Source organism: Topomyia yanbarensis, chromosome 2 (assembly GCF_030247195.1).
Source record: "Topomyia yanbarensis strain Yona2022 chromosome 2, ASM3024719v1, whole genome shotgun sequence".
Lineage (NCBI taxonomy): Eukaryota > Metazoa > Arthropoda > Insecta > Diptera > Culicidae > Topomyia > Topomyia yanbarensis.
The window spans coordinates 94,711,572-94,724,781 of NC_080671.1; the positions used below are offsets into that span (position 1 = coordinate 94,711,572).

General features: G+C 40.8%; 1 protein-coding gene across 1 annotated transcript in view; it reads left to right on the forward strand.

Moving 5' to 3' along the window:
• Positions 1 to 13,210, forward strand: part of LOC131679595 (follicle-stimulating hormone receptor-like) — a 72,933-nt gene that overhangs the window by 17,576 nt on the left and 42,147 nt on the right. The window contains exon 2 of the mRNA XM_058960335.1: positions 9,915 to 9,986. Coding sequence (XP_058816318.1) covers positions 9,915 to 9,986 — 72 coding nt within the window. The remainder of the gene's footprint in view (positions 1 to 9,914; positions 9,987 to 13,210) is intronic.

Below are 13,210 nucleotides of genomic sequence, written 5' to 3' on the forward strand. Positions count from 1 at the left end.
TTTGCCGACGACGTAACCTTGGAGGTCAACGGGGAGTCAATTCCTGAGGTAGAACTAACCGCAGAACACGCGATTAGCACGGTGGAGGAATGGATGAGCGCGAGAGGCCTGGAGCTCGCTCATCATAAGACGGAGGTAGTTATCGTCAACAACCGCAAGTCGGCACAACATGCAGTTATCCATGTGGGAGAAGTCGCGATCACTTCACAGCGAAGTCTGAAGTCTCTCGGAGTCATTATAGACGACAAGCTGACCTTCGGCAGCCATGTCGACTATACGTGCAAGAGAGCGTCGACTGCTGTTGCGGCACTATCGAGAATGATGTCCAACAGCTCAAACATGTGCGCCAGTAGACGTAGGTTACTGGTAGGCGTTGCCGTATCTATCCTCAGGTACGGCGGCCCGTCATGGTCAAGAGCACTGAGGGTAACCAGTTACCTACAGAAACTGGAGAGCACCTACCGCGTGATGTGCCTCAGAGTGATATCTGCCTACCGCACGGTATCACACGATGCATCCTGCGTGATAGCGAGCATGATGCCAGTCGGGCTGGTCATTCGGGAAGATGAGGAGTGCTTTGAGCTACGTGGAAATAGAGGAGCCCGCGAGCGCACCAGGGTGACCTCGGTCGCCAGATGGCAGCGTGAGTGGGACAACTCCTCGAAAGGTAGGTGGACCCACCGGCTGATACCTAGCATATCGAGCTGGGTGGGAAGACCCCATGGGGAAGTTCACTTCCACTTGACACAATTCCTGTCAGGCCATGGCTGTTTCCGTCAGTTCCTCCACAGGTTCGGGCACGCGGAGGTCCCCGTCTGTCCGGACTGCCCAGGTGTAGATGAAACTGCCGAACACATACTGTTCGTATGTCATCGGTTCGACGTCGAAAGAAGAGCAATGCTTGACGTCTGTGGCTGGGACACAACCCCGGATACCCTTATTCATCGGATGTGTCAAACGGTGGAGAAGTGGAACGCAGTCTCGGCTGCTACCATCCAGATTGCCAGTAGGCTACAGGTAATCTGGCGAACCGAGCAACAGACGACGGGCACGGCTAACTAGTGATTGGTTAGCTGGAGCGAAAAAGGCCAAGCGCAAAATAAGAGAGTGAATGGTCTGTTCATGCCGAGGCAGGTTGGCGCAGCGAATGGTAACCGCATAAGGGGTAAACCCAGCCACCCCGAAGCAAGACAGAAGAGTGAGTGTATAGGCGTATAAGTGGACTGCCTCATGCCAAGACGGGAGGGTCGTAGCGTAGTATGTTGGAACTAAGCTATCGATGCCTCATGGCGTGGCAGAGGAGTGAAAGGGTGAGCATCCAAGTCAGTCTCACACTGCATGTTAAGGGTGAGCATAAAAGTCAGCCTCACAGGTTGGTAGAGGCTAGCACAAAAGTCAGCCTAGCAAGGAATGAAAAAGGTGAGCACAAAAGTCAGCCTCGCATGGTATGTCAGAAGTGGGGCCTAAGAAAAATGTCCCACATGGGATGCCAGAGGGAGTGACAAAGGTACAATAGAGTGGCACGTTTGAGAGTGAATCAGGTGATAGGGTGAGCACCCAAGTCAGCCTCACATGGATGGGTAGGGCGAGCACAAAAGTAAGCCTAGCAAGGAATGAGTAAGGTGAGCACACAAGTCAGCCTCGCATGGAACGTAAAAGGTGAGCACAAAAGTCAGCCTCATGTGGGAGTGTTTGAGAGTGAATCAAAGTGTGATTGAGAGAGCACCCAAGTAAGCCTCATACAGGATGTATGATCGCGTGAGTGAGAGTGAATGAGTACATTGAGTACAGCCATCCCCCCAGAAGTAATACCGAGAGGTAGTTCCTGGGAGGAATGATGGCGGAGCCCAATGGAGTTTAGTCGGTATTAATGGCTGGTCACCATTCGAGTCCGACACGCCCCCAGTGCACCCAGTGTGGTAGATTGGACCCTACCGTTAGCACGTGTACTGGGTTAGGACATAAAGGTCTTCTCCATTGTAAAAAAAAAAAAAGCAACGGCTACGCTGAGGATACAGAGATCTCAGGATCGAGACAGGAAAAGGTAATTTAAATTTAAAATTACATGTTCAGAGAATAACGACTTCAACTATGAAATATTTTATTTTGTTTATAAAGTTGTACAAGTTTCTCAATATAACTGTACAGCTAATCACATACAAACTCAAAAGAAAAAAACTGAAGGATTGTATAAATATTTTGATGAAATCAACATACATCGTATATCACAATGTATCTATAGTCCGAATTGTACCTATATGGCCTCCAATCTATGCATTTTATACAATCATTTTGCATCGTATAAATGTATGATTAATTAGTAAAAGTGAATCAAAATGTTGGCTGGGCCACCCCCACATGACAAAATGAGTTAGTAAGAAGATAACATTGAACTAATGCTGATTAGGCTAATTAAGTATGATATTTGTTTGTTTCTAGTGTTTCACCATCACCACGTAGCTCATCAAGTTCGTGGCTGGCGTGCCATTGTGTATAAGTGCAAAGTGTACTAAGAATATAATAGACAGTTCCATAATTATGTTGAACCAGCCACCGAGCCATAGTTTAGAGAAATGAGAAAGACACAATTGCACCACTAGGTGGATTGAAACAGGTTTTTTAATTAACAATTTTGTATCGATTTTCATGACATTTTCCGCATTTTCTCACTCAAAAGTGCGCAGTTTCTTGAAAAATGAAAATATTAAAAAAAATCCTACGTACGTCGCTTGCTTTCGCCATAAGGAACCAATCAGAAGAAAGTTTTTGGCTCTAGATCAAAAATTAGGGACGATATTTTCCGACCGTGGACCCCTTCTAAAAAACGCGCCCGGGGGAAAATGTTGCACAGTCGCCATCTTGTGGTAAAATTACTATACAAAAATATTTTTGTGATTCATTGCTTATGTTATATATCCCATTTAACAAGATCTCATACAGTAATCCCATTGACTGCTATTGAATTTCATTCGATTCTGACTGTGGGTTCCGACGTTACAGGTTGGTTAGTAAGGTCACACTGGAATTTCCCATATAAACCGATACAGTCGTAATACCTCAAAGGCTAAAATCTGTTGGAATAGTCACCAAATTACATAGATTCGCAGGTCTAGACCACTGATTGAATTCAAATATTATTTGAATATATTGTTCACTATCGACAACCCCGGAAGTCCCGGATTCCGGACATATTACACAAGCAATGTCACACTGAACCGATTTTCTCAAACCAAGGTTAAAATGGACGATAGAATATGCTGCTGGGTGTTACGTCGCCGCCTCCCACTTACCCTTACACCTCCCCTCTTCATCAACAACCCCCTCCCCCCCTGAGATTATGCTTTATTGTTTAAAACGTGTCAGCTTCCACTTTTGTGGTAGTCATGGGATACGTGCTAAATGTGATTGGAATGTAATAGACATTTCCATGATTATATTGAGCATAACCAGCTAAGGAATCATAGTTTGGATATATGAGAAAGGCACAATTGCACCACTAGGTGGATTAAGAAAGGTTGTGACATGGGACTTTTAAATTAATGTCTGTTTATTTGTATTTTATTTTAATGATCTCAACTAGCTCTAATCTTTGAATGATATTCTCATATTGTTTAAGGATTGTCTGGAAGGTATTCAAATCGAATGTATGTATTAATACATGATTGCCTTCCCTTATGTAGGTTTTTCCCAAGTTTATTGTTATAATTCTAGGGTTTAAGCTCAGGTTGGTGATTTGTAGGACAGACCCATTAATTTGCACAGCCAAGCCGAAAACTATAGATAGAATTAACATTTTTCTGCAATGCAACAAAAATTTTAGTGCAGTCGGCGATTTGAAGATAGTATAATTTTGTTCCTAAAAACTACATGTTGTGATTTGCATCTTTCTGTGACAAAAAAATATTAGTAAGAACTGGTTGAATAAATAATAGTAGCACAATTCAGAATTTGTCGATTTTTCCGTATTACGTGATGCTATTTCACGTTTGTATTTAGCTAGGTATTTTTCGCTTCCTTTTCAATTTAGTTTCTTTAGTTTCTTTATTTGTCGGATCTGTGTTAGTAGATGTTTGCAATAATTAAAGCAACTGATCAATTCGTCATTATGAATGATTTTTGCACCTTTTTTAGATATTTCGTAAGAGGCTTAGTTAATTTAGCGAAATCTCGGATGAGTTTTCTATAATAGCCGAGGATTACCAAAAACCCTTTAATTTGCGTTTTGTGTTTAGTATTGGGCAATTTAGATTTTTTTCGATTTTACCTGGGTTAAGCTTGATACCGTCTTGTGTGACTATGTTGCCTAGGAACTCACACTCTGTTTTCAAAAATTCGCATTTATCGATTTATACTTTCAAATTCGATTTGATAAGTCTTTTCAATACCTTGTTAAGATTTTCCAAGTTTTGTTGTAAAGAATTGCCAAAAATGATTATGTCGTCTAAGTCAGCGGTTCTCAACCTTTTTCATCCCGCGGACCCCTTCGTAATTACCCAGGGTTATTGCGGACCACCACGGCTTGACATCCATTTTGTTTACTATCCGAATATTATTTTCAGTCAGCTACAAAAAAGCTCCTTCCGAGATAAATAATCTTCTTTGTGGACCCCTGGTAACTACTTCACGGCCCCCTAGAGGTCCGCGGACCCCAGGTTGAGATTCGCTGGTCTAAATAAACAAGTCAACATTTTCCAATTAGATCCCTAAGAATGTTATTCATGGCACGTTGAAACGTCACCGGTGCGTTTGTTTATCGAAAGGGCATTCTAATGAATTCGAAATGTCCTTTTTCTGTACTGAAAGCAATTTTTTTGTATATCGATTTTCTCAACCTCAATCTGGAGGAAACCCGATTTTAAATTAATTGTAGTGAAGTAGACACTTCTGCCTAATTTGTCCAAAATTTCCTCAATGTTTGGAATGGGGAACTTATCGTCCACAATTTTCTCGCTCAATTTTCAGTAATCGACCACAATTCTATATTTTTTCTTGCCACTTGCTACGGATTTTTTGGAACAATCTATATAGGAAACGTCCCTGGTGAAATAGAATGTTGGATAATGCCGTCAGTCAACATCCATTAATTTGTTTTTCCACTTTGTGGATGTTTGGGTATCTGTACGTTTTAGAATGCGCAGGAATATCATCTCTCGTTTTGATACCATGCCTAATAGCTATAGTACAAGAGAGTTTTTCGTCTTCACTGTGAAATATGTTGGAATACAGTCGAAGTGCTTTGAGAAGATTTTCCTTATCTTCGGCATTCAAGCGCTGTGTCCGTATAAGTTTTTTAAGATTATCTGATTGATTTAAAGGATCACGACGCAAGTTTGAAGCAAGTACGCTGATATAGCCATATCGTGCATGATAAAGGCCGCATGGTATACAAGCGTATAAATTTTGATATCTTTTCGTAAGAATACGTTACCATTTTTTGTTGAGAAACTGATATTTTAATAATTGTAGCTGTATGTGCACTAGAGTGAGAAGAAAAAATGACCCCTATCGGCCCGTCCCTGAGTCAATTACTAGTCCGACCAGGAGTAGTTGCTCCAAATTTGAAACAAATCGGACAAATCTAGCTACCGAACCAATGTGCCTGAAATTTGCATGGGATTTTTCGACAATTTACATGGAGAAAAACCACTCGCTCGCATTTTCGCCGCTGGATGGCACTGTATGCATCGTATTATCACGGTAAGCGAAAATAAGAAAGATAATTTAATTGTCTACAACTTTGTCGAAGACTGCTAGTCAATCCGGCTTTGTTGAAACAAGTTATTAAACTTTTAACGAAGTGATGTCTGAGTCAGTTTTGCATGGAGCCTAGCAGTGCATGGTTATGTATCAGCTCTCAAATCCCACGAACCAAACATTTTTGTGAAATAATAGCGAAAACGCGAGCTAGTGGGTTTTTTTCTGTGTAAATTATCGAAAAATCCCATTCAAACCTCAGGTACGTTGGTCTTCAAATTTGGTACAAATAGTCCTGGTGGGACTAGCAATTGACTCAGAGGTGGGCCGATTAAGTTTTCAAAAATTCATTATTTTTCTGGACAGTTTAAAGGGCACTTAAGGGTATTTCTAGAGCTTTTATTCGAAACGACATATCTACAATGAGTGCCTCTCTTTGTTTACCCTCTTTTTCGATTTTCACGTCACTATAGAACTTTTCACTTATTTTACAGTACAGATCGAACAACGGTGGTATTGACTAGCAAATTATGCAAAGAGTTGAGGGAGCGAATTATTAACAGATGAGAAAGTAAGAAATGAGAGTCACTCATTTAGATATATTTTTTTTTTTGAAAAAAGCCTTAAGAATTCAGTAATAGCAAAGGATTTTGTTCTCAAGGAAGGAAGTAATTGAACTCGCAATAACGCCGAACAATCCAACCTGACCGGAATTCAATATATCATGATGTACGGGCATGCTCCAAATCGCTCTTTGAGGTGGATAGATGTGAAAGAATTTTTATGTCAAAGGTTTTAATTGTTAGTTTAAAACCTCAGCTACATTTTGGTGCCATAAAAGCTCATTTGCACCACTCCATCACAGCGCAAGATGACGATTTGCAAAACTCTTTGTTTCTCCATCCTTCTAAAATGTAGGGGTAATTCGGACCGCATTTTTTTATGCAATGGATTTATGTTTACCTGTGAAATTTTTACTGGAGAAACATCTTAAGAAGCAAAAAATAAAAAAAAGCATGTAAAAAAATAATCTGGGTAGTCACAGCTGTTGATTAGCGCATCACGTATTTTCTTTGCTGTGGCATGTGCAATCGTGTGCGCAGCCGCACGTCGCTGAACGGTGGTTAATGAAATAGGGGGTCCGCATAGCCCCGTACGCACGATTCGCAGGATGAACGTCATGAAAATATGTGTTTTCACCCAAACAAAAGCATTGCATAAAATAGGAGCCTTAAGTTTTCCAAAACACTCACCTGTTATGCAATCTTAATTCCCAAAGGGGAAAATTGGATTAAACCAATTTGTACATTAAGGGCACAAAACCTAACTTAAATTAAGTGTTGATTTTTTGTGTTTCGAATTCATCTCGTCAGTAACTAGTACCATCTGGGTATCTAGTTAGACACAAAAACAAATTCCAAACAGTTCACACGACATATGTGAACGTCTAAGCAACTGACTTCTCCTGGGTGATGTCCCGGGTAGCAAAACAGAAGTTTTCGTTTTCTCGTCAGACAACCAGAGCTTCTGTTTTGCTATCCGGGACATCACCCAGGATAAGTCCGTTGCTTAGACGTTCACATATGTCATGTGAACTGTTTGCAATTTTTTGGTGTCTAACTAGTGCTAATTTGGGTACTAGTTTAGATACATCGTCTAACTAGACACCCAGATGGTGCTAGTTACTGACGAGATGAATTGGAAACACAAAAAATCAACACTTAACGTACCTGTTAATTTTTCACTTTTATTTATTGCTTTAATCACGATTTTAGCTTTATATTGATTTTGTTTTGAGGATGACAGAAAAATGAAAAAAAAAACCTTGCATTTTCTTTCTAAAAACCCAAAGAATTGGATTCAGCTGTCAAAACTAATGTTTTCTGAGAAATTGAGGGGACCGAATTACCCCCACGGTTTGCATAGCCCCGGGTCCTCCTATACTGGTCCATAATCAGTCTGACGGTTTAGAGTAAAAAGCGAATTTAAAATTTGAACTTTTAATGAAATATCTCAAGCAATATTCTCTAACATTCAAGAAAATATAAAATAAACATTTTTAAAACAAGTAAGTTACTTGGAATGACTGACAAATACCAGTTGTGTTCTGGGTGTACCGAAACATGTAGTGAAACCTCCTCAATATCCTCTCCGTGCGACTTCCAATTTATCTGAAAATCCATACACTCGACCCTTGGCCTTGAACAAATGAGAACACCAACAAGTGAGCAGTCCGCTTCATTAATCTTGATAAGCATTGTGATAGACTAGCAGACTACGATTTGGCAGTAAATTTTATTGCCACTGGCACTGCTGTCTTGCATTCACCGTCTGTAAGTTTACTGGCTCCTGTTACCTACAACACATGTTGTAGGTACATACAACATATCTAAGTGTGTTTCTGCTGTGACCACCCCCACACACGTCGTTGTCAGAACCTAGAACCATTTCGCTTTTATTTTCGTTTGCTGATTCCACACAAAAAATACCACCCATGCGATCACCGAAAACCTCGCCTCCTCCAGGGGCTTGTTTCGGCAAGCACTGATTCAGGCGAAAATAAATAGGTACCTACTTTTACTGCCTTTTTTCTGTTACTCTAGATGCTATCAAAGGTTACCGCAGACGGACCGCAGCTGTTAGACGGATGTTATTAGATCCTTACGTGGCAGTATCAGAACGCTTGCTATGAGCTGATCCATTTTGCCTAGTTCGGACGGAGCGAGCACTTCACTTTTACTTTCGTCGGGAGTCTGGCTAAAATCAGATTACACTGAAGATGCTTCATCGATCGAAATGGGTGTCTGAAAGAGATCAGGGAAAGCAGAGTAAAATAATACGAACGATGGTTATCTTTTCGATGCCACCAAAGTCACTCCCAGTCTGGGATATTGATTAACATGCAGATTTTTTTTCTGGGACAAGATTATCTTTATTCAAACTAATACCTTTTATTACTGTCTACGGCAAACAGGTTGTAAGATTGAGGTGAAACCGGATCCATTTTGGAGCGATTTTTTAAATATATTTGCTTGTTTAGCACCAGGTATCTGCTACGCCGCCATGATTTCTATGCCAACATCTAAAACGTCGCGTTAGGGTCGATCCACAATAAACAGAATCGATTTCATTCGACACAATTTTGTGATACTCGAGTTCGTTCAATTTGTTGGTGAATCATGGTGAAAAGTTTTGTTATTCACCGACATGTCCAAAACAACACTTTTCATCAATTGGCGGTGCAATATTTAAACTTTTTAACAAGCATCTAAAGATTGAGGCATGCCGTGCCGTGTCTGAATAGTGAAGGTCGAACTTCGAGCAAAACGAGCAGAACAATTTGAACTGTCAGTGGGGTCCATAATTTGTGTGCCCGCTGAGATGTTGACTTATGTCAGTTCAATGCAAAAGGGATAGGGGTGCCATATACGTGTTTAGCACAATCCAAAAATTTCAATGTCTTCTGCTGAACATTACTACAAATCTCTATGAAGACTTACTTTTATTTGTAAAAAATGGTTACGTATAACTTGTGATTTATTAAATTCAAATTTGTTTTGATGATGACATATTCTGCTAAAAATTTACACAGGAGACCTTCTATCAACCGGAACTATAACCAAGTTTATCAGACTGTAAGAACTGTAGAATATTTTCCATCAAAAAGATCTATCTTTAAGCCAAACACAAATGACCCAACCTAGCAACAACCCGATGGCCACGTTATTATTTGATAAACAACTCGGAAATGCTACCACTGTTCCGGAAAGCGTCCGGCAAACGGATCCAACTACTCCGTGAAAGCCGCAGATAAAGAAGAAGAGTCAACAAAACCGTAACATATAACCGTCACTAGGCCGACTTGCTTCCTATTTATAAACGAGGGTTGCTTTACATCAACAAGAACCCCCATCATCAGTGCCAAAGTGTGCTTTTTTTGGGTACTCCCACCGTGACGAAATGACCACCATCAGCAGCGGGATGCTCTGACGATGTGGGCTAATTTATGCTGTAACTGGGTCAAACCAATAATCGTGCAGTAGCCGAATCGGCATTCGGACTCATAAATTAATCCTGTAATCGTTTACATTATGAAGAAATGATGATTAGGCACATTTTTCACCACCCATGAACTACTTCCGGTTCAGAGTGCATTTACCACTGTTGATGTAAGCAACACAAACATTGCTAATTATTTTTTCTTCTTTCTTCTCTTTCAGTGACCTCAGCAGCAACAACATCTCTAGTTTACCAAATAAGTCGTTCGACATGCTACCAAAACTAGAAGAACTGTAAGTAGTCATTACCCTTCCCGCAGGATTCAAACTTGTATTGTTTCTAGATTGGCCAAATTTCCGGCTAACAATTAATCAATTTCCCTCCCCACTCTGGATCGATCAAATAAATCGCTCTGAATAATTTACTACGATACAAATTCCTCTGGCAAGACTAAACCAAAGTGGGCTGCATCCGATAGGGAAACTATTTTCGCAATTAAAACTTTCTCATTTTCACAAGCTGACTAATTGTATTTGAACCTGTTGTGTTCGAAACTGTGGGTGATGAACGGTCGGTCGGACTGACGGAACGCTGATCGGCAAGTTGCGTGGTTCGACATACGAAAGGAGTAACTTTTACGTCTGTTGGGATGAACTGTCTCCTACGGATGACTCACATCACAAACAAAAACATAAACAAAAACGACCGATACGGGTGGAAGCTGTTGCATCATGCTGGGTTGATCGTCGTGGATTCGGGGATGGGGTTACTTTGATCAGTGGGAGGTAATATTTTTTTTGATTAGTTTGGTGTTGTACCACTAATGATCGATCACGACGTACAATACTTGAAGGAGGGAAACTTTCCCGAAATTATATAAATTTAATTAATTTGTCTCGAGTTGCACAGAAATGTTTCTGGCGTCAACATTAGAGTGATAGGAAAAAATGACCCTTATCGGCCTACCCCTGATTCGATTCCTAGTCCCACCAGGAGTACTTGCACCAAATTTGAAGCAAATCGGACAAGTCTAGCAACCGGACCAACGTGCCTGAAGTTTGAATGGGATTTTTCAACAATTTACATGGAGAAAAAACACTAGCTCGCATTTTTGCCAGTAGGTGTCACTCTATGCATCTTATTATCACTGTTAGTAAAAATAGGAAAGATAATTTAATTGTCTACAACTTTGCCGAAGAATTCGGCTTTGTTAAAAGAAGTTATTAAACTTTTAGCGAAGTGGTGTCTTAGTCAGTTTTGCATGGGGCCTAGCAGTGCATGGTTGTGTATCAGTACTCGATTCGCACGAACTAAACACTTTTGTGAAATAACCGTAAGATTTAGCTCTATAGTATGTTCAGAAGAATTGTAGTAAATAATACGAGTCATGTTTTGGTTAGAACATTTTAGTTCCACATTTTACCGCATAGAGGGCGCCAATACTAACTTTTCGACGGAAAGAGATAGAAGTTAGTTTTTTTTTATTCATTTCGTTTATTTGATAGGCACAAATGCGTTAGCTTGGCGGTGCCAAATTCTTTTGTTTTTACATTTTGGATATTTTAAAACTAGGAGGTTACAATGTTGAAATTTTTTTTTTATGAAAGAGAAAAATTTTACAGCTTTCTTAAGACTAGAAATAAGATTCAATATACAAGAGAGGGGGCAAAAAAAAAATTATGAAAAATTTTAAAACAAGGAATTCAATAGTAATAGTTTTTTAGGAAATATTTACAGTTATCTTAAAACTAACAATATAGTTTGGTACACAAAAGGGGGAACAAATATTTATGAAAAATTTCACCGGTGTTTTAAAACTAGGGATACAATTCTATTTATAAGATGGGGGACAATTGTTTTAACAAAGAGGTAAAATTACAAATATCTTAAAACTAGGAATACGGAATACAAATTTGATTTTTTATCGGAGACTTATGCTTGGTCAAGATATTCAGAGGGGGGATTATTTCCAAAATCGGTGTAGAAGCAGTTGTATCAAGGACAGGGGAGAGAATGCGTAGATGGTGACCGGGAGAGAAGAGCAAAACTTGCAACCTTCGGACAAACGGGAGATCAACGAACCAATTAGTGCCTCAGTCTAGTAGGTCGGGTTGGCGGATGGTATTCTTCGGACCCGCGGGGAATCCTTCAAAAGTCATCGGACCTCGAGTCGCTCTCGGTTCAGTTTCCGTAGTGGTAAGGGCGACGGCGGTTACATAGTGGCAGTCTGGAGCTGATCGGTTCCACACGGCAGGAGGAAACTTCTAAAAACGAGAAATAAAAAGAGAGGGGCTAAATTGGGATGTTTATCGTTTTTATGAAAGTATAAATAAGGGACATATAAAGGAAATCACGATTTGCCAGCATATCTCGGACTGGGACATTGGGTGGTCTACCTGGGGCCCGAAGGGAATCCTTTAACTGAGACCTGGCGTCCAAATACCCGGCGCATACCCAGACAACGTGCTCGATGTCGTGATAGCCCTCGTCACAAGCGCACAGACTACCCTTCGCATCCCAATACGCCGCAAATGCGCATCTAAGGTGTAGTGTTTGGACATAAGTCGGGACATTACATAAAATCCCGACCCACATCCATCCCCCTGAACCAAGGCTTCGTTGATACCTTTGGGATAATGGAATGTAGCCATCGTCCAAGTTCACCATTGCTCCACGAGGATTGCCAGCTGTTGAGTGTCCTCTGACGACAAATACTAAAAATTCGTTGAAGCAGATTGGTCTTTCATATATGTCACCATTTAATGCGCCCACCTTTGCTAATGAGTCGGCCTTTTCATTGCCCGGGATAGAGCAATGAGAGGGGTAATCTGATAAGATTTTTCAGATAACGTACACAAGGACTCCCGTATCTTCCCCAGGACATATGGAAATTGCTTTTTGGGCTTCATCGAACGAAGAGCCTCGATAAAGCTGAGGCTGTCCGAAATGATGAAGTAGTGATCTGTGGGCAGAGTGTCGATGATCCCAAGGGTGTACTGAATTGCAGCTAACTCTGCGACGTAAACTGAAGCGGGATCATTGAGCTTGAATGTAGCGGTGATAGTATTGTTGAAGATACCGAAGCCAGTGGACCCATCGAGATTTGATCCGTCAGTGTAGAACATTTTGTCACAGTCGCCTTCTCGGAATTTATTATAAAATATATTGGGGATGACTTGCGGGCGCATATGGTCCGGGGTTCCACGAATCTCTTCCTTCATGAATGTGTCGAAGAACATAGTAGAATCAGAAGTATCTAGGGAACGAACACGGTTGGGAGTATATGACCAAGGATTAATGCTCTGTCCATGTAGTCGAAGTACAAGGACATAAAACGGGTTTGAGAATTAAGCTCGACGAGCCTCTCGAAGTTTTCAATCACCAACGGGTTCAGAATGTCGCATCGGATGAGCAATCGATATGAGAGTTCCCAAAATCGATTTTTTAGCGGTAGAACGCCCGCCAGCACTTCGAGACTCATCGTATGGGTCGAGTGCATGCAACCCAAGGCAATGCG